The 22,245-nt window shown below is 43.4% G+C and overlaps 1 protein-coding gene across 1 annotated transcript in view; it reads right to left on the minus strand.

The window, feature by feature from the left end:
• Positions 1–657: 657 nt before the first annotated feature.
• The window catches only part of LOC137413484 (uncharacterized), a 174,415-nt gene continuing 152,827 nt past the window's right edge, over positions 658–22,245 (minus strand). Inside the window, exons 22-31 of the mRNA XM_078779919.1 lie at positions 16,932–17,011; positions 15,399–15,474; positions 15,173–15,270; positions 13,940–14,027; positions 12,783–12,869; positions 10,303–12,122; positions 10,086–10,206; positions 9,854–9,976; positions 2,247–2,330; positions 658–992 (exon numbers count right to left, since the gene is read on the minus strand). Of these exons, the coding sequence (XP_078636045.1) occupies positions 885–992; positions 2,247–2,330; positions 9,854–9,976; positions 10,086–10,206; positions 10,303–12,122; positions 12,783–12,869; positions 13,940–14,027; positions 15,173–15,270; positions 15,399–15,474; positions 16,932–17,011 (2,685 nt within the window). The 3' untranslated portion in view covers positions 658–884. The remainder of the gene's footprint in view (positions 993–2,246; positions 2,331–9,853; positions 9,977–10,085; positions 10,207–10,302; positions 12,123–12,782; positions 12,870–13,939; positions 14,028–15,172; positions 15,271–15,398; positions 15,475–16,931; positions 17,012–22,245) is intronic.

Raw genomic sequence — 22,245 nt, forward strand, 5'->3', positions numbered from 1 at the left:
CTGATATGCAAATCCTCTTCAAATTTCAAATCAATTGGATGAAAATGGATGATTTTAGAAATTTGACAAAGTTGTTGACCTTTGAATTATGTTGACCATTTGACCTCAAAATCAATAGGCCTCTTGCTTATGACCCACTCTACCATTTGGTAATAAGTTTCATGAAGTTTCGTGAAGATCAGATGAAAATTGTGACTTGTAGGCGATTGACATATCGATAAACAAAGTCAGACAATCACAGACCAGACCAACCAACACACAGTACTTGCAAATCTTCGATTTCGCAAGTAACAGATAGGGGTGAAAACGTAACCTCCATCCACCCACCTCCGCTGGGCAGAGGTAAAAATGGGTTCATGAAATGGAACTCTGTTACGTTTGGACATACAACAACAACACACAACATGCATTTTAAAGGCCATTTTCCCTACTAGAGCGGGGGTTTCCCCATGACAATCTTCTCCATTTTGCCCTATTTTCCGCATCTCTCCTTGTTAACCCCCTTGCCCGCATTTCTTCTTCCACCATCTTTAGCTAAGTCTTTCTCGGTCTTCCCCATCCTCTACTTCCTTCTACATTCATTTCCATCACTCTTCACTTACGTTTGGACATACTGCAAGTATAATGATTTTTGAAAAATCGAGATTGTCTGCACAGTTTTATAGCCAGGCAAAGGAAAGTTTATTCAAATGATATCTCCAATGCATAAACCAATGTAACAAAAGTATCAATGGATGCTCATTGCACAGTCGGACCCAAATAAAAGTAGAAACAAAAGAATCGTATGACTTTTCATCGAAATATCTCTTATTATTCCAGTAAAATCATTTTCAAGATAGAAAAATTGTTCGATTCAACATTGAAACTTAATTATATTATTCACATCAGCTGTGACTACGTGGTGTAGGAAGTGATGGGAATTCTTCAGGCAGGAGCACATAATTCCTGCAGGTGGGGCAGGTCTTCTGCTCTTCAAGCCATTGTCGGATGCACTATTTCAAGCATTTGGTTGGGGGGGGGGGAGGGGGAGAGGGGAGAGAGAGAAAATATCAGAGGAAATTTGTGGAATGACAAATTAAGTGATTTATCTGTGAAAACTTCCATCTCAAAAATTCATACTTACATTTCCTAACTTTGACTTCATCTTAAAATTTGTAACTTAGAAAGTACAAGAAAATTCGTGACCGTGAACTTGTGACCTTGACCTTGGGGCGAAAATGAAAAATCGAGCTCCGTGGGGCTACACACATGACATTGGCCTAACCAAATACCGAAACCCCTGTCAGATTCCACCAACTCCCTCGGAGAAGATGTAGCTTGAACTCGATTACCCCCTAAAAAGACATCTTTTTCGGGCGGAGCGACGCCCACAATGGGCGCAATACGCCCACTCGAGGCAGGACACAACGAGATCATGATATCAACCTCCCACCCAAGTTTCATCAAGATCGAATGATATCATCGGGTAGTTATGCTGCGGACAGACAGACACACAGACAGACACACACCCATGACAAATATAATGGTCACTCTGTTTGATAACTCGTGAACCAAAAAAATGAGATGGAAACCATGTTTGTTTGCCATTATACACATTGTACATGCAGGTATCAAAAATTCCGTAATTTGGAGTTTTTTTGTTCTGATGAAAGTTTAATGCTTGAAATGTCAGCTGAACCTCATTTACCATGGTAATAAAACATTTACCACAGTCAGTATTCCACTGAACCCGACTTGGTTTCAATAATTGACCTTTGTGATTACTTGGAAATCTTCCTGCACAAGATTAATGTGGTCTCTTCCGATTAGAAATAAAATTAAGTACACCACACGTGTGAGAGGCAGGGTGACCAAGCATCCCTGTTTGCAAATATGGGGAAAAATGTCGGTCAGCTACTTTGAACATGAAAGCCCCAAGCTCTCACTGTCCTTCTCAGTATCAGCTGTCAAATTTCCCCAGTTTTCTTCTCTGGCCAACCCTCGGGGAGGTTGAATACCCATAAGCCCTTGGTTTCATCACCTATCACAACCTTGATTGAGTGGCCGAAATCTCCAAATTGGCCCCCAAGACTTGCTGATGCCTTGGCATTCTCAGCACAGCCAAGTCCATTTTATTCCCCTTTTAAACTGACAGTCTGTAAACCTATTTTCCTCTGCCATTTACCTCCTCCATGAGCCCAGACATCAACATGTAGAATAAAAAAAATAGGGACTGCCTTATTGAGGCAACTCAGATGCAAACTCACCTTGGTATGAAAACGATGATTGCATTCCAAAGTGGAGCAAGGGGCAGCAATTAATTCGTCACAACAGATGACGCATGGATTCTCCTGCAACAAACATTTTGCAGGTTATCCTTAATACCTTCTCATTAACCATCTATCTATAATTCCAGTAATCTCTGTACGTCTGTACGTTTGTTTGTTTGTCTGTGACCGCTGTTTCTCGACAACCACGGGTCCGATATACTTTTAACTTGCCAGGTATATTGCTGGGGACCCGAGGATGTGCCTTTTCAAGGTTTCATATTAATCGGACAATTACTTACCGAGCTATGTCCAAAAAACGATTCAACCAATCAGAGAGCAGCGAACGATCGCGTGTGCCGAACGTGGAGGACACACTCTGCCTCGGATGGCACATTTGAGAGCGTATTCATTTATTTCACGTTTGCAAACTATGTTGGCGTTAAACTATGTTTTAAAACTAATAAAACCGAATTTGCGATTCATTCGCTTTCCTGCGCGTTTGTGCACGCGATGGCGATTTCTTTACCAAACTCCGGAAGCCGTTCGCTTTGGACCAAACCATTGCATGTAAATAGAGGGGGGGGATTGTCACCGTACTCGCAAGCCGTTCGCTTTGGACCAAACCATTTCATGTAAATAGAGGGGGGGGATATAATTTTAGATATAGATATAGTACGGGCAATGCCCTAGTATATAAAAAAGTAACTAACAGCAGCTGTTAGTCAGGAGATATATATATATATATATATATAAAAAAAGAACTTTATTTTGCCAAGTGTAAAAACACTAGGAATATGTCGAGTTGGTCACACATACAATCACAATAAATCATACTCCTCAACAAAGTCAACTAAAATGCATCAGATGAATGTGAAATGAATATATATATATTTTTTTGTATACAGAATCGAGGCTCGTGAAAGCTAACATTTATCACACAAACAAATCAAACAAACAAAATATATAAAAAGAGGGAGCGGTAGACAAGATGGGGAGAGAAGGGGAAGCACACAAACACAACATTTGAGAGCAGGGACATCGGGAGATGTGTGGGAGGGAGAGGGCTTGGGGGCAGGAGGCGTGGGAAGGGGGGGGGGGGGCGGTGGGAGAAGTATAAAACACAAGGACATCAAGGACTTCCAGGAAGGAAGTTGGTATTTCAAAAAAGTGGATTTGGGGTGAAATTAGCAGGGGTAGAAAAGATCAAGGTTTTGGATGGGGGAAGATAAAGAGATGGTGGTGAACAGCTGTTTTAAAGACCTGGAGGGAGGAGTGGGATTCAAGAGAGTGAGGGAGTTTGTTCCAGAGGCAGGAGAAAAGAGGAATAAAGGAGTGAAGGTGAGCAGAGAGTCTTGATTTTGGCAGTTTAACCATAAGAGGGTTGCAGGCAGATCTTGTGCGACCTGTAGGAATATTTGGGGGACAGAGCCCAGAGAGAGCTGGGGGGCAAGGCCGGAGAGGAGTCGGTCGAAGACGGAAAGACCACCAACCTGCCTGCGGTGAGTGAGTGAAAGGCCCTTGGAGTTAGCTTCATCGCGGGAGATTCCAATGATTCTGAATGCTTTGGTTTCAACAGCGTGAAGACGAGCTGGGTGTGAGGCAGGAGCACCAGCCCAGAGGGGAGAGCAGTATTCCATTGAGCTGTGGATGAAAGCCTTGTATGTGGTGAGGAGCTCAGGTGTGCCAAAGGAAGGACTTCGCACGACGGAGGATGCCCAGTCGGCGACTGGCTTTGGAGGCCAGATTTGAAATGTGGTTTTCCCAGGAAAGATCATGGCAGATAGTGAGCCCAAAAGCTTGAGTGACAGGACTTCTTGGAGAGGATTATTCAGAAAGTGGATGGGAGGGTTGTCCAGTCGGTCTTTTCGAGAGACATCGTAAGAGTGTGAGATTTGTCCTGATTGAAAGACATGTTCCACTTGTTTGCCCAGTCTGTGATTTTGTCCAGGTCTGCAGAGAGAGGAGGCTGCAGAGTGCCGATCTGAGGGATGAGGAATGGAGCGACAGAGAGTAGAGTCATCAGCAAAGAGATAGAGAGGATTTTCAAGAGAGTCAGAGAGATCATTGATGAAGAGCAGAAAACGCACAGGGCCCAGAACACTGCCTTGGGGAACTCCAGCCTGAACAGGAAGAGGAGATGAGAGAAACCCATTCAGGGCCACACGTTGACTACGACTAGAGAGGAACTCCGCCAGCCATGCGTGGAGATTGCCATGGATACCAAAGGAGGAGAGTTTGGTGAGCAAAGCGGGGTGCCAGACCGTATCGAAGGCACGTGATATGTCAAGGGAGACAGCTCTAATTTCCTGTTTGGCATTGAGGACCTCCATCCATTGTTGAGAAAGCAGAAGCAGCATGTCCAGAGTAGAGTGACCAGGTCTGAAACCAAATTGATGATCAGAGATCAAGCCATTGGAGAAGAGGAAAGATTTCATATCCGAAGCAATGATGGATTCCATGACTTTGCTGATAATTGGGAGAAGGCTGATTGGTCTGTAGTTGCTAGGATATGTTTTTGCACATTTTTTGTGCAAAGTGGTGATGTTGGCTGATTTCCAAGCAGATGGCAGATGACCTTGAGCAAAAGAGAGGGTGAAGAGAACAGAGAAAGGGAGTGAAAGAGCGGAAGAACAGGATTTTAGGACCCGTGGGCTGATGCCGTCAGGTCCAGTTGCAGAATCAGAGTCGAGGGTTGACAGAAACTTTTCCACCTTGTCAGGAGGAAAGGACACAGAGTCCAGGAGCAGCTGGGTACGGTGGGTACAGAGAGGGATGGGTTTGGGACACAAGATTTAGAGGCAAACACAGAGTTGAGGCATTCAGCTTTTTCACGTGCGGAGTCAGCTGTGTAGCCGTTTGAGGTGAGGGAGGGGATGGAGGGGGAACAAACACCAGAAACAGATTTGACCAGACGCCACCAGGATTTGGAAGAGGGAGTCAGATAAGAGAGCTTGGTCTTGAGAACAGAGCGGTATTGTTTCCTGGCTCTCCTGAGGGTGGACACACACTTGTTTCGGGCTTTGTGAAAGGAAATGAGATTTCCTTCCGTTGGATTTGCTTTCCAGGAGACGACGGCAAGTTGTTTCTGGGCAACAGCCTCACCACAAGATTCCATGTACCATGGACAGGAGGAAGGGTATGACAATTTAAAATAAACTCAAAGTTATCCCAACAATAAAACAATCACTCAAGATTCAATATCACAAGCACAACAAATTGTCAAAAATTGACAAATTAGAATGATCCAATCCCTCACGTTCACCCGATTTGGCCGGCACCTGAGTGATCTGTATCGCCTTCCAGATGGCAAAAGCTGAAACAGGACATTAGCTGGATGTGAGGCATCAGGAACTATCTTCTGCGATCTATCCACAGTTTTTATAAATTGAAGCCAAAGAAGGCAACTCACATCCAATAATCCTACCAGCGGTGCGCACAACCCCCTGGAACCAAAGTTTCTGTTGCTAGGTGCAGCTGCCATACCGCACACAGAGAAAAAGTCAAAACACTTTCTATAATGGCGAGATAAAACTGGATGATCATCCCCTGTGAAGGCCAAACTTCTTCAGCTGTCGCAGAAAGTAGAGGCGTTGCTGAGCTTTCCTGGTAATGACATCTGTGTTGTGGTCCACTTTAAACTACTGGAAATGGTTGCACCGAGGCGTTTAAAGCAGTCAACAATTTCAATAACTTCACCATTGATGATAATAGGGTCGACTGAACTTTTCGTCCAACAAAAGTCAAGAACCATCTCCTTAGTCTTTGTAGTATTCAGCTCGAGGTTGTTGTGTTTGCACCATTACATAAACCCATTAACTTCCTGAAGGTATTCTGAGTCATCAGAATTCACAATAATACCCTTGATGGTCGTGTCGTCGGCAAACTTCACGAGCTGCACAGACTCATGACGAGACACCCAATCATTGGTGAAAAGAGAATAGAGAAAAGGTGACAGCACGCACCCTTGTGGGGCATCAGTATTCAAGACAACAGTCTTGGACAACGTATTGTTAAATTTTACTGTTTGTGATCAGTTAAGGAGAAAATCCAGTCACAAAGTGAGGGAGGAAGGCCAAGGAGCAGGATTTTGTTACTAAAGGTTTCTGAGAGACAATGGTATTAAAAGCAGAACTAAAAATCAATAAAATGACTACAGGCATAACGATTTGAAAATTAAATATGCTGAAGAACAAAATGAAGAACTAAGGCAACAGCAACATCAACCAAACAATTTTCCCGATAGGCAAACTGAAGAGGATCAAGCTGACAGGTGGTGATAGACAAGGTGCTTGAGAACCAAATGGTCAAACACCTTCATCACCCCTGAGGTGAGAGCCACGGGTCTATAATCGTTGAACGTTGTCACCTTCAACTTATTTGAGACGGGGATAAAAATAGAAGATTTGAAGCAAAGAGGCCACAAATAACTTTTGAGAATACAAGCGAAAACAGGAGAGCTGTCATGAACAATGCTCAAGAGTTTCAGTAGAAACACCATCAAGGCCAGCTGCTTTTCAGCTATTCTGCTTCCTGAAAAATTTCCGATGGTAGAACTGCTTCTCAAGCTTCTGCCGACACTCAAATTTTGCCCTGTGAATCTCCTTCTGCGCATCATATTTAGCTTTCTTGTGCAAAACACATTCGTCACTCTTGTGTGCTGATTCCTTTGCTTTCAGCTTTTAGACTAGACGGATTTATGGAAAAAGGCCATGCATAAGCTTCTCGGTGCATTTTTGGGTAAAAGTTGGGAACCTCACTTTTAACATAATTAGGGTATGCTGAATTTGATTAACCCGGTTCCCAAGCCGAATTTTGTGTTTTTGACCTTCGAATTAGCATAAACAAAATGGCCACCAAATTGCCATTTTTGGACAATTTCTTTGAACGCGCATTTATATATCATGTATATACATGCAGCTCTATGTGGTAATCTAATCTAATCTTCATTCCAGTGCAGCCCACAGTTTTATAATACAAATGTTAATATATATACCTGTAGTATATATTTGAGGCTAATAAATGTTTCTTTTTAGTTGCAAGCGACGAAGGATCCAGTAGTTACCTTGAAGAGGCCTTCGTCTGTGGATTGCAGCTTGTGTATATTCTGCCAAACCCATAAAGCCAGAGTTCCTCTAAGTGAAGCAAGTTATCATGGACTCAGTACAGTAAGGACTGCTGCATGTTGCAGAAGGAAGCTAGGGGACTCGAAGAATATAGATTTGATTGATCGTCTTGAAGATGTGTTAGATTCTGCTGCAGCCGTAACTCTTGCGTGGCACAAAATGTGCTATGCTCACTTCACGGACAAGAGTAAAATTGGAACGCCTACAGAGGACTCGGGCAGAACATTTGAAGTAGGAAGCAAGTTGCAGGAGCAGTGGTGTCTCAGGTGGTGACATGCGTTCATTGCGAAAAGGGGTGCAACCTGTCAACTGGAACTTATGCATTTTCTGTCAAACCACTGATATGAAGGCACGGCTGAGCTCAGTGATGACAAAACAAATGAGTGATCAAATTATTCAAGCTTCTCATCTTGACTACAAAGTCGGCATTCGCTTGGCTGGAGAGATTGACTGAATCGCAGCTGAAGTCAAATATCACTTGCCTCGTCTAAAAGCATTCACCAGATATGCCTCAAAAACAAAGCAGGAATCGGCCAATACAGACAGACCTTGCTATGACATGGCTATGTAAGGAGCTCCATCAAGCTGCATGTATATTCATGATATATAAATGCTTGTTCAAAGAAATTGTCCAAAAATGGCCATTTGGCGGCCATTTTTGTTTTGCTAATTAGAATGTCAAAAACTCAAAATTTGGCTTGGGAACCGGGTTAATATAATTCAGCATACCCTATTTATGTTAAAAAGTGAGATTCCCAACTTTTACCCAAAAATGCACCAAACATTCACATTTCCCAGAAATCCGTCTGGTCTATTTGCCTTAAGACCAATTTAAAATCATGGTTTGCCATTTGCCCATGATTTAATATTCTTGGTTGGAATGCAGAGGTCTTCACAAAAGTAAACATATGGCGTTTCTACATCCGAGTGCTCATATGCATGTCAAAACAGGCGCCAGCAAAAGAGGCCCAATCAGTACAATCAAAGCAACCTTGTAATTGTTGAATGGAATCCTGGTCCCTGTCAATCAATGTTAATCTGAAATTTAGTGGTTTTAAGCTTCTGTCGGTAAGACGGTATCAGGTCATGGAGTGGCCAGAAGATCATCAATTTGGGTTCAGACCAGGCCACTCGACTCTGGACAAGCTGCTTCTGCTGCCTCAACAATGGATGGAAGAAATCACAGCCCTCTCACTTGACATATCTCATTCCTTCGACACTAGCACCCAACCCTGCTCACCAGTCTCCTCTTACGGTATCCATGGAAATCTCCTCTCCTGTCGTAGTCAACGTGTGGCTCTTAATGCAATCCTCTCCTCTTCCTGTTCAGGCTGGAGTTCCCCAAGGCAGTGTTCTGGGCCGTGTGATTTTTCTAATCTTCATCAATGATCTCGACAACTCACTGGAAAATCCTCTCTATCTTTTTGCTGATGACTCCACCCACTCCACCACTCCATCTCTCATCCCTCAGATTGGCAGGCTGCAGCCTCTTCACTCTCTGCAGACCTGAATAAAATTACAAGCTGGTCAAACACGTGGAACATGTCTTTCAATCCTGACAAATCTCACACTCTGACCTTGTCTCTCCATCAAGACCTTCTGGAAAACCCTCCCATCTACTTTATCAACAATCCTCTCGAATAAGTTCTGTCACTCAAGCTTTTGGGTCTCACTATCTGCATGATATTTCCTGGGAAAACTACATTTCCAAGCTGGCCTCCAAAGCCAGTCGCCGACTTGGCATCCTCTGTCCTGCGATCCCCGGGGTCTGACAGTATATACATATACTGTCGGACCCCACTATTCGTGGGGGATACGTTCCTGGAAAGTGCCGCAAATTGCGAAACTGTGAATGGTGGGGCATTGTTTCAATGGAAAAAGGGGGGATTGGTTCCCGAATCATGAAAATCCGCGAATGTCAAGGTAAAATCCACGAATGCCAAGACAAATCCCGTGAATGTCAACGAATATCGCACAAATGTCGATGAAAATCCACGAACGCATGCCATGCCATTGTTTCAATGGGGGAAAAGTGAGACAGCTAATCAAACTAATAGATACTGTCAGTGCGGAGTGTTTTAATTCTGCACAGTAACTCGCGGGGATGACGTATTATGCAGTTGATGGAATATCCAGTGAAGCTATTCACAGTGTGAACGGCAGGATATCCTGCGAAGCAATGTTTACCGTCTGTTGGGATATCCCGTGAAGCATCCCATGAAACAATGTTTACGGTGTGAATGGAAGGATATTACGTGAAGCAATGTTTACCATGTGAATGACTGGATATCATGTGAAGCTATTCACAGTGTGAATGACAGGATATCCCACGAAGCAATGTTTACTGTCTGTTGGGATATCCCACAAAGCATCCCGCGGAGCAATGTTTACCATGTGAACGGATCCTTATTATTTTGGTTATCCAAAATTCTTTGTCTGTTTAATGCCATCAAACTCCACTTCCTTCAACACTCATCTTACCTCAAATGCTGTCGTTGGAGAATTATTTATGAATCGTTGTACAGGCAGGGGTTTCCAAGGAGGAATTTGAACAGTCCGAGTAAATGGACCAGCAGCACTTGTGGGTGTGGCTGACCGCTGAGCCTGCAAATAAAACGACAGCTTTTCTTGGGCAAAGAAAGGGCTTCTAAAAATAAGCAACACTGAAATGATGAGATGTTAAAATACAATTTTAAATGACGAGTATTGTTACCTGAGAGCGGCAAGCATGGATAAGAGTAGCGGTGCGACGTAGAGTCTCATCCACAGACAAACCCGAAAGAGATCCACCATTTTCAGTCTTCACAGCCATCACAAAACCTCTCAGCTCAGAACTGAGGGAGGAATATTAATTAGCCAAAAACAATGAGTGAACTCGAGAAGTAACATTAGATTGAGGAACAACTTCATAATAAAGTGGTTGGAATTACCGGGATAAATCTGGGAATCCTTCTTCCAGTTTTTCCATAAGACGTTTGAAGATGGCCATAGCTGTCTCTGCACCCTTTCCTGCAGCACTTAAAAAGGGCTGCTGTCGGTCCAAATATTGTTGGGATGAACTCTGCCCAACGGGACGATGGGAAAGCCATGCCTGTCCAGAAGAGCAGTCGGAAAGGCCAGGGATTTGTGCAGAGTTCTTCTGTGAAGACGAATGATCTTCCCTAGTCTTTGTGTTCTGGGAAAACTCCTCATGTTTTGAAGAATGCTGCATCGTAAAGGGCCGTCTTTGGGAGGGACATGCTGTTTCTGAAGAATGGCTCTGAATAAACGGTGGTGTGTGGTTGAAATATTGCACCATGTCAGATGCTCGAGATTTGGAAGGCAAAGTAGGTCCTTGAAGGTGTTTGGGGGAACCAGAGTGAACTGCTGTGGTATTGGTCACTTGCATTTGGGGGGATTGTTTGTAAGCAGGCAATGGGTTTTGCAACAGGGTGGAAGGCTGCTGGATGTTAAGTGGAAAATTGGAAAATCCGTGGATGTTAAGAGGTGCCTGTACATGTGGGGGTGCCTGTACGTGTGGGGGTGCCTGCACGTGTGAGGGCGCCTGTATACGGGGGGGTGCCTGGGCGTGTGGGGGCGTCTGCGCGTGTGGGGGCGTCTGCGCGTGTGGGGGCGTCTGCGCGTGTGGGGGCGTCTGCGCGTGTGGGGGCGTCCGCGCGTGTGGGGGCGTCTGCGCGTGTGGGGGCGTCTGCGCGTGTGGGGGCGTCTGCGCGTGTGGGGGCGTCTGCGCGTGTGGGGGCGTCTGCGTGTGTGGGGGCGTCTGCGCGTGTGGGGGTGTCTGTGCGTGTGGAAGCTCATTCAGGTTCGGGGGTGCCTGCACGTTGGTGGATGCATGCACGTTGGGGAGCAGAATGTGAGGTGTTTGTGCCTGTGTTGGCAGTACAGGAGGGACCTGGGTGTTGCTCGGTGGGAAAGGAGGCATCTGAGACTTGTAAGGTAGAGTGGAAGACATTTGGGTGTTGGTGGTCACGTTAGAAGCGTTTTGGCTGTTGGTCGATAAGGCGGTTAATAACGTGTTTTTGAATGGGGAAGGAGGTTTCTGAGTGTCTAAAGTTGTGGTATATGGCAGTTTGCTTTTCACAGATTGTTGTGATTGATTGGTCGATGACTGGAATAGTGGTTGCTGAGTGTTATGTAAATTATATAACATTTGATTGTCAGAAGAAATTGCTTGAGGTATCTGAGCCTCAGAAAGGACAGTTATTGGTAAATGATTATTGTAATTGCGGGTTTGAGGAGGCTGTGCATCAGGAGTAAAGATGTATGACTCTTGGCTGTTTACAGATGTATGTTTTGAAGGTTGAGAAGGAAGAAAAAAGGAAGTAGGTGACTCATCACTGGGAAAAGTGCACGGTTTTGAAAAGACCTTTGGTTCTACGAAACCAGGTGGAACACTCTGAGCAGTGCTTAAAGTGTTTTGTATCAATGGAATTTCCTGGTTAGTCTTCTCCTGTGAGGGCACTTGATGATCAAAAGGCAAGGTTTGAGGAAGCAACCCATGAGCAGAGACACTTTGGAATGATGAAGTGTCTGAGTAAGGAATACGGCGTGTTTGGCTATCTCGGGATAGATTGCTAGATGATATGTTGCTCGGGGTTAAAGCGTATGGTGATGGTTGGTAATCGAACAATCTACGTGACGGCTGGTCATAAGGTGGTTTGTACATGGGAGATGCTCTCACTTGTGGAGGACTACAAAAAGAAAAAAGCTCGCTACGTGGGTTCGAAGAGCACTCAGTTTCTCTTATTGGCTGGGAGAAGCAAAGGGAGAAGGACATGGTTGGGTGTGAGGGTCAGGGAGGAGGAAAGAATACAGAAAGTTAGCATATTAGCTGAATGTTTAAAAACTTTATAATAGCAATACAATATGTACCAACAACAGTTGGTGAATGGCATTCAGAAATAGAGGTCTATACAAGTAAATGGATTTCACCAGCAGACTGGCAGGATAGCCGTGAGATGTGCACACTCCCCTTTGAGCTGTCTGTAGCCTGGGTTCAAATCTCGACCCACATATAAACTGTAATACCGGTGATTTACATGCATGGGGAGGCATCAATGTGTGTGCCATCCCTCAGATGATAGTTCAACTGGCTGGCCAGTTTGCCAGCATGTTGGTGGACGTTTAAAATCACACGGTGTCCTTCCAAAAGAGTAGAGTAGGCGAGCTATCCCCAGTGCCATGGGCAAATTCCAAATTCCTGCTCTAACCCACAGGGGGCACTGCATATGAGGCACCACCATTACCCTGCAAGAACTGATGTGAACCCGCATTGGCATCATATCTCACGGGCATGTGCTGTATACGAATAACGACAACGATCTTTCAATAACAATCTCAAAGAATTGTATTCTAAGCTGTTTGACAGTACTGTCCCCTAGTTTAGAGGCAGGAAGAGTTATTGACATACCACCATGTTGCTTGAGGCCTCTATCGGTGGGAGATCACACAAAGGAGTCCCCCTCAATATCAGATCTTTTTGTTTATCATAGGCTTCCTGTAAAAAAAAAAAAAACCATGAAAGGAAGAGGAAAGATTAGGTGCAAAAACAAAGATTACACACGTTCCAGCTTTTCTCCAGTCAGCCCAAAAATGTAAGAAGTAGGGGTACTGATGGAGTCGAGGCTCCGACTGCCTCAAAAAGACACACATCATCCAACCAATTATGGATCACATTCATGTGGCAGCAAGGGTAGTTGCTAATTTCATGTAAAGCACCAAATTAAATGTGGGACATGCTTCTTGTTGGGCGAGGCATTACGCCCCGAGGCCTGACATAAAATCTGTAAAAAGAATATCTCCACAATCATGTTGTGCGGGCTACTCTCTTGTATTCATGTGTCAAGTTTCAGAATAACCAGCCGGGTGATAAGGGAGGAGCAGCAAAAATAGCTAAAAGTTACCAGATGGATGACCGGGTGGACAGACATCTGGACATCACAGCCGGGTGATAAGGGAGGAGTAGCAAAAATAGCTAAAAGTTACTGGACGGATGATCGGGTGGATAGACATCCGGACATCACAGCCCTTTTTACAAGTTCATCTCTTTGAGAATCGAGGTGAGATTACCTAAAAAGTAGGAGGGGGGCAATTTCAGTACTCCGCATGAAAAACGCTTCACCAGCTGTTTTTGCCAAGAGAAAAACTAAAAACGATTTTTGTTTGGGGGGTGGGGTGGACAAAAATAATTGAATGAACTTCGAAGTCGGTTTTGTTTTGCTTGTTTTTCTTTTCCGCTCCGAATACACTGTGCATTAAAACCAATTGTAATTCCGTCACTTAAAAAATAATGTTTCACCCACTTTGGTTTGGACCACATTCCACATCCATGTCAGCACATTCAAAGTGTCGACTGACTGCACAAATGCAAATAATCAGACGACTGGAACAGCAAGTGAACTGGCTAAGTTGTGTATTGCAGCCCAGCATGGGGTCATGATGGGGTGGTCTGCGACACAGGTTTGGGGGGCCATGGACTACAACGTAACACAAAAAAATAGTATGTCTGGAGAATATCAGCGCAACCTCTTTCAAACATCTAACCTCTCCTCTCCCTTTTTATTTTACCTCAATGAGCGTCATCTTGCTGTGCCTAGCAGCCATGTTAACATCTGAAGCACACCGGAGAGCTTGCAGCTTCGTTTCCATCTGTTCACTGCACACAGTTACATGATCAAATCTCAGTAGAATGATGGAACCTTAATAAACAAAAAAGCTTAAAGCAAAATCACTCAAAAGATGATATTCAAATCTCTGCCATTGAATCAACTAGGGCATTGCCCGTACTATATCTATATCTAAAATTATACCCCCCCCCTCTATTTACATGAAATGGTTTGGTCCAAAGCGAACGGCTTCCGGAGTTTGGTAAAGAAATCGCCATCGCGTGCACAAACGCGCAGGAAAGCGAATGAATCGCAAATTCGTTTTTATTAGTTTTAAAACATAGTTTAACGCCAACATAGTTTGCAAACGTGAAATAAATGAATACGCTCTCAAATGTGCCATCCGAGGCAGAGTGTGTCCGCCACGTTCGGCACACGCGATAGTTCGCTGCTCTCTGATTGGTTGAATCGTTTTTTGGACATAGCTCGGTAAGTAATTGTCCGATTAATATGAAACCTTGAAAAGGCACATCCTCGGGTCCCCAGCAATATACCTGGCAAGTTAAAAGTATATCGGACCCGTGGTTGTCGAGAAACAGCGGTCACAGACAAACAAACGTACAAACGTACAAACGTACAAACAGAGATTACTGGAATTATAGATAGATTGCAAATCGATCACACATAACAATTCTAAGACGGGAGTCTTTTTGGACACACAAACTTCGGACAAGGTTCCCTCATACTTTTTCCACATACAAGTACTTACTTTTTCCACATGCGAAATTTGCATTTATGTTTATTTAAATTATACAATGGACTACAAAATGTAAATGTTTCATGATATTTGTTATATTATATATATCACCTTTTTATATATATCACCTTTATCTATCAATATTGTTGAAATGAAGATCAAATAGCTTTATGTTGAAAAAGTCAAAACTTTACATGGGGTGTACTTACTTTTTCATGTGTGTGTGTGTGTGTGTGTGTGTGTGTGTGTGTGTGTGTGTGTGTGTGTGTGTGTGTGTGTGTGTGTGTGTGTGTGTGTGTGTGTGTGTGTGTGTATGTATATATATATATATATATATATCACAGCAGTTATGATGTGAGAACGACCAGAACCCCAATAGTGATGGCATGACTATCTCTTTCTGATTGATATTGCATTTCTCTCCCTTATGGTGCTCACATAATAGCGTCCTCGTCTTCCTTCACAACAAATGGGGATCTCTTCTCTGGTATGACTTTACTGATGAGTAGAGTTTTCTGTAGCTGAATAACTTTCAACTGCAAAGTCAAAAAGAGGGAAATGAAAAAGTTTGTGTACTTTTCAGCTGCCTTCCTATCATGTTGGCACAGAACAGCTGGATTACACTGACACCACACCAAGTTTATTAGTGTCTGAAAGATCAAACCTCAGCATTTACTGCACGGTGCAATGAGTTTGAAAGAGCTTGATCCTTCTCCTCCAACTTCCTTTGATTTTCCAGGCTGGAAGTAACAATAGATTACAAGATAAATATGAATGATTGACACACACATTGCAAATAAAAAATTTAACATTACCCACTGGATTACAAAAATATCACGAAAAAAACTATGAAATTTCAGAAGCAGATTTGGATTTTTTTATTTTATTTTAATATTCATGATATTTAATTTCAGGACCTCAACATTTAGAGGACCTTAACATTTCAGGACCTATACATAATCTTATATTATGTTGTTATCACATACAGAAAATATTCCACAATGAAACTTCATGAGCTGTTGCCTTGTTTTGCTGCATGGAGTTATGAAATTTTGAGAGAAACAAACACCAAATGGCCCACCCCTTTACTGTTTCCCACAGCGTCCCGCCCCCTTTCAGCTTCCCCAGTGTCCCGCTCCCTATCAGCTTCCTGCCCAATTTTTGCTTCCCCAGTGACCCTACCCACATCATTTCTGCTTCCCATGCGTCCCGTCCCCTCTCTGCTTCCCCTGCGTCTCGCCACCTCTCTGCTTCCCCTGCGTCTCGCCACCTCTCTGCTTCCCCTGCGTCCCACCACCTCTCTGCTGCCCCTGCGTGCCGCCACCAATCTGATTCCCCTGCGTCCCGCCACCTTTCTGCTTCCCCTGCGTCCCGCCACCTCTCTGCTTCCCCTGTGTCCTGCCACCTCTCTGCTTCCCGCCTCCCCTCTGCTTCCCCTGCGTCCGGCCCCCTCTCTGCTTCCCCTTTCTCCTGCTCTCTCTCTGCTTCCCCAGCATCCCATTCCCTGTCCTCTTCCCCAGCATCCCGCCCCCTCCACATTACACATCCTCCCGCTTCCACCTCTGCATGCTCTCCTGCCTCCCCTCTTTCCCACTGCCTGCCAACAGCAACTCTTCCCATCCTCCCATCCCTAACTTTGAGGTCATTGCTCCAATTGGACAGATCTCTCAATCTAAGCGACCACTGGTAAACCTGACATTATCAGCCTCACAGAATTTCACCTCCCACAGAATACCCCCGATTTTATCGGTGTCTCTCCCTGGGAATTGTGTTTTCCAGTAAGCAGGCCTGATCCCCGTTCCGGTGGCAGAGCTGCAGTTGATGTCAAGAACTCCATTTCCCACTGACCATGTAATAACCTTCCCCCTCATTACCCCCAGGAGTACCATAACCTTCCCCCTCATTACCCCCTGGAGTACCTTTGGCTGTGCTTGTAAGTCCTCTCATTTTATGTCATTGCCACAATAATGTTGTAGAACTATTCTCTTAGGGGAGGCTGTGCCTCGTCAGGGGAGTGCGATGGATTATCTCAAATTGAACTAAAATGACACTTCAAGATCGCGACTTCAACAGATATGTCTCCGCCCACATTATTACATCATCATACATACTTGTACCAAGTTTGATTTAAATCCCTTCAGCTGTTCTCAAGTATCACATTTTTACCTGGCATAACCTCTGAACCTGTGTGCCGTACCTTTCAGCCAGCAGGTGATCAAACTTCATGTCATTCATGGATACTTTCTGTTCCAGGGATTCACAGCGAGATAAGAGAACCTGGGAGAAGGGGTTTAACCACAATGCATTTGAACCTGTATAAATGTGCCCTACTTCATCTTTGAAGAAATTCAACTTCAAAAAATAATTATTGAGCTTAAACAACCTGATAGGCCAAAATATTGTGCTTGGTTGAATTGACTTAGCAGTAAAGTATCCAAGAAGAGAACAAAACAGTAACGGACCATTTGGATGGCAAGAAATATGTTGCATCCTAATCTTTTCTAAATGACAAAAAGTGTCATGGAGAGTAAAAAATAAATACAACATGTAAGGAACATTTTTTTGTTATTTCTGGGTGGATTGATGCATTCGTTTCCATCCTAGGAAAACGTAGAATGACAAAACTGGTAAAAATTGATACAGTTATTCATCTATTCCGCAATTCTCAATCTCCAGAGTTGTTTTTGAATTTTTTAAATCGATATCAAGGGGCTGATGACAGAGGGAAAACTGCTAGGTAGATGAAGGCAGAGAACCCAGCAAGGACGAACAGACAATCAATATAATCAGTCGGGTGATGTATAAGATTGATTGAATAGCACCGAAGTTCCGGAAAATGTTTTTAACGATCTTTAATATCATTATTTTATTTCAATTGAAGTATACACATAAACACTGTGCGGGGTAACATGTATTATGAACTCTCTAGTTTATCGTATGTTGACTCAAATTGAGGGTATTGTGGAACGGAATATTCTTGATTATAGAAAATATGTCACTTTATAAATACGTGGCTTTTAACACGAGTTATCTGGAGGGTCAGCAATCTCAAAAATGGAATATAGTCTTCACTTTGAAGCGAATATGGTTGGCAAGACCCAACATGCCAAAGAAGACAATACCCATCATGAGCAAGAGCAACCATGTTATTATTGCTTATGGCTATTATTGTCTGTCTACTTGAGAATACTGGTGACTTAAACAAAATGGATCAAAACAAAGCCGACAATCACAATGTGACAAGAAGTTGGGCAAACAGAAATTTAAGTGCTGTTCTAAATTCCACATTTCTCTATTATGGCATCTCTTGTACTTATATTTAACCAGATTTCTGTTTGAGGTTTCTTTCTTTTGGGATTTCCAAGGAACATGCCGATGTATAAATTCACTCGGGAATGAATGGAAGATGTCAAAACACACCAGAAAACCCTGTCTATAAATTCTTCCTCCCAATTTCTGGTTGTAAATTTTTTTTTCACAATGTCATCGTCAGCTTTGTTTTAATCCATTGTTTCACCAACACTGCAATAGATCCTGCCTGAAATCCTGTCTCAAGTAAAAAGACAGCACAATAACCTGCTTTCAAGATGACCGGAACATGCCATGCTGATGCCTTATCACAGGTGAGGCCAATAATGTTGAGCTTTACATTCTACAGACTTCAGGATAGACACACAGGAGAGAGCTGTACACAAATGAGCTATGGACAAAGGCTTGGTAGACCGTGTAAGTTCTGCTTTCTCAAAGATCAACTTGGAACAATAATGGATGCCCAGTCCACAAATGGCTTTGGAAGTCAGCTTTGCAATCTGGTTGGCCCATGAGACATCATGACCACAGGTGAGGTCCACAAGTTCAAAAGACTGAATCTTTTCCATTGACTGACAGTTTGACAATTCTTCGGAAACAACAGGTTGAGACCTAATTTGCCAAGACGAGACATGCTCCATTTGTTAAATCAACATCAAATCAATTCCAAATCATCAGTGATTCAACTGAGGTACTGCAAAAAAAGCAATGTGGAATCATCTGCAAGAAAAGAAAGAGGGTTTCCAGAACATTGCAAAAATCTATTTTATTGGTGGGGACCACTGGGCCGAAGATCCTGTACTGATGCACGCCAGCTTCCACTGGAAGAGGAGCAGATTCCATTGCAAGCAATGAATTTACTGTACAAGTTAAGGAAGTCATAAAGTCGAGTAGCCTTATGTGTCGCAGACAAGGAGCGTGACAAGCATAGCAGGATGTCACACTGTGATAGTAACCTCTTTGTTGAGGTTTAGGGACTCCAACAATTGCAGAAAAACAATTCCACAGAAGCAGCAGCATGTCAATAGTTGAGTGACCAGAACAGAATCCGAACTGCTGATCAGACATAGTGGATTCCAAGGACAAGCTAATAATCTGAAGTGAGCTTGCAAGTGAACAATATGGGTGACCCGATCAAGATCAGGTTATTTAGGCTTTCGTAAAACATCAAGAAGATTGTAGCTGTTGTTTAGCCCCGGACAGTTCTCTTGAACAAGCCTGCAACACAGAGACAACCGATCAATTTCCCAGGAGCGACACAGAGATCCCCACATCCAAGATGGTGTACCCCCACCTTCACAATGTCAGGTCCATGACAGGGTTAGAAAGATAGAGACAAGAGGAAAAAGGTCGATCCATAGGGACCAGTCGGCACTCTAACCATGATCATACCGCACTGACGAATCTGGGGAGCAGGGAAGAAAGGGGAAGATTTGGCCCCCCACTTGCATTAGTGAGTATAACCACCGCGAAGAGGCGTCCGGAGAGTTGGTGAAGAAGATTGTTGTTCACAGATGTCACAAAAATTAACTCTCTAGAAGAGACACAGGGAGAGGAAGAGACACAGGGAGAGAAAGAGACACAGGGAGAGGAAGAGACACGGGGAGAGGAAGAGACACGGGGAGAGGAAGAGACACGGGGAGAGGAAGAGACACAGGGAGAGGAAGAGACACAGGGAGAGGAAGAGACACAAAGAGAGGAAGAGACACAAAGAGAGGAAGAGACACAAAGAGAGGAAGAGACACAGGGAGAGGAAGAGACACAGGGAGAGGAAGAGACACAGGGAGAGGAAGAGACACAGCAAGAGGAAGAGACACAGGGAGAGGGAGAGACAGACGGAGAGACAGAGGAAGAGACTGAGACGGAGAGATTGAGGCTGAGATGGAGATACTGAGACAGAGAGACAGGGATAGAAAGACAGACGGAGAGTCAGACGGAGACGGAGAGACTGTGAATGAGACAGAGAGACTGAGAATGAGACCAAGAGACTGAGAATGAGACCAAGATACAGAGAATGAGACCAAGAGACAGAGAATGAGACCAAGAGTCTGAGAATGAGACCAAGAGAGTCTGAGAATGAGACCAAGAGACTGAGAATGAGGCAGAGAGACAGAGAATGAGACCAAAAGACTGAGAATGAGACCAAGAGACTGATGAGACCAATATACTGAGAATGAGACCACAAGACTGATAATGAGACAGAGACTGATAAATGAGAGAGAGACTGAGAATGAGACCAAGAGACTGAGAATGAGACCAAGAGACTGAGAAAAAGACCACAAGCCTGATAATGAGACCAAGAGACTGATAATGAGACCAAGAGACTTATAATGAGGCAGAGAGACTGAGAATGAGGCAGAGAGACAGAGAATGAGACCAAGAGACTGAGAATGAGGCAGAGAGACTGAGAATGAGACCAAGAGACTGAGAATGAGACCAAGAGTGATAATGAGACCAATATACTGAGAATGAGGCCACAAGACTGATAAATGAGACAGAGAGACTGAGAATGAGACCAAGAGACTGAGAAAAAGACCACAAGCCTGATAATGAGACCAAGAGACTGACAATGAGACCAAGAGACTTATAATGAGACAAAGAGACTGATTAATGAGACCAAGAGACTGGGAATGAGACTCCTATAGGCTTGAGCTGAGAAGACGATCTTTCCTCAATCAACACCTTGTTCCTTTCATCTATTTGAGACAGAGACAAATACTGAGAGACAAAGACAAAGAGAGAACAGATATAATGAGGCAAAGTCAGAGATAGAGAGACAGAGAAACAGAGAGAGAAAGAAATTTCAGTTTTATTAAACCGAAAATCGACAAAATTCACATTTTCCGATTCGTTAGTCCGTCGCCCCCGCGACAGGTGAGGAGGTGGGGATTTCAATTGTGTGTGTGTGTGTGTGTGTGTGTGTGTCTATGTGTCTGGGCCGCAGCTTTTTTTTTTTTTTTTACCATTTCAGTCGTCATCGAATCTTCAACAAATCCAATATGGCTGCTTTCTATTTCTGAAACATGTATATGTAAACTAGACCAGGAGGGTAGTCATACATCCTCCTTCGTGAAGATAATTTATGAGACAGCTGGGATCGTTAGTCCGTCGCCCGAGACGAGAAAGTCGCCCGAGACGAGAAAGACGAGAAAGATTTACGAGAAAGAAATTTCAGTTGTATTAAACCGAAAATCGACAAAATTCACATTTTCCGATTCGTTAGTCCGTCGCCCCCGCGACATGGGGGAGGTGGGGATTTCAATCGTGTGTGTGTGTGTGTGTCTATGTGTCTGGGCCGCAGCTTTTTTTTTTTTGAACCATTTGAGTCGTCATCGAATCTTCAACAAAGCTTTATGATGAGAATATGGAGAAGCCAAATTAATAATTTTGTCAAAAGGTCAAAGGTCAGCGTCACCTAAAATCATCAATTTTCATCCAATTGACCAGAAATTTAAAGAATTTGCATATTGGGTCACTGCATTGGTTCAACAATCAAAAGCTACAAGCTGATTGCATTTTTTTTAGATCAAAAGGTCAAAGGTCAGCGTCACCTAAAATCATCAATTTTAATCCGATTGACCTGAAATTTTAAGAATTTGCACAATGGGTCACATATTTGGTTCACCAATCAAAAGCTAGAATCCAAATTTTTTTTAGATCAAAAGGTCAAAGGTCAAGGTTGCATAAAATTGTCAATTTTCATTCAATCGACTTATTTGAGCAGCGTTTGCATATTTGGTAACTGAAGCCAATTGCTTTTGAATTCTAAAGGTGACGGTCGCATAAAATTGTCAATTTTTTTGTAATTCTTTTTAGCTCTTTTTGTCATGTTTAGCATGCGGCAGAGAAGAAGTCTGAATACAAAGCGAATGCTGACGACATTTGCATTTTCAGATTCTTTCTCGTTTGTTTATTTTTGTGCATTAATTATGTTCTGTGTTATTTTGGTTTTCTTTTTGATTTGAAAGAATAATATTTGAACTCTATAATTCTCAACTACAATTTAACAACCTCAACTATAACTTAAAATAAATGTCAAATACTGTTCCCATTTATGAGATTCTATGCATTCTACTGTTGTTGTTGTTGTTCATCTTCTCTTCCCTTTATAAGGGGTGAGGTCCAATGGTACCAAGCTCCTGCCCTGCCTTGACCACGATACTCCTCCACTCCCCTCTGTCCTCAGCTAACTCTCTCCACTC

The sequence above is a fragment of the Myxine glutinosa genome, chromosome 1 (genome assembly GCF_964187855.1).
Source record: "Myxine glutinosa chromosome 1, kmMyxGlut1.1, whole genome shotgun sequence".
NCBI lineage: Eukaryota > Metazoa > Chordata > Myxini > Myxiniformes > Myxinidae > Myxine > Myxine glutinosa.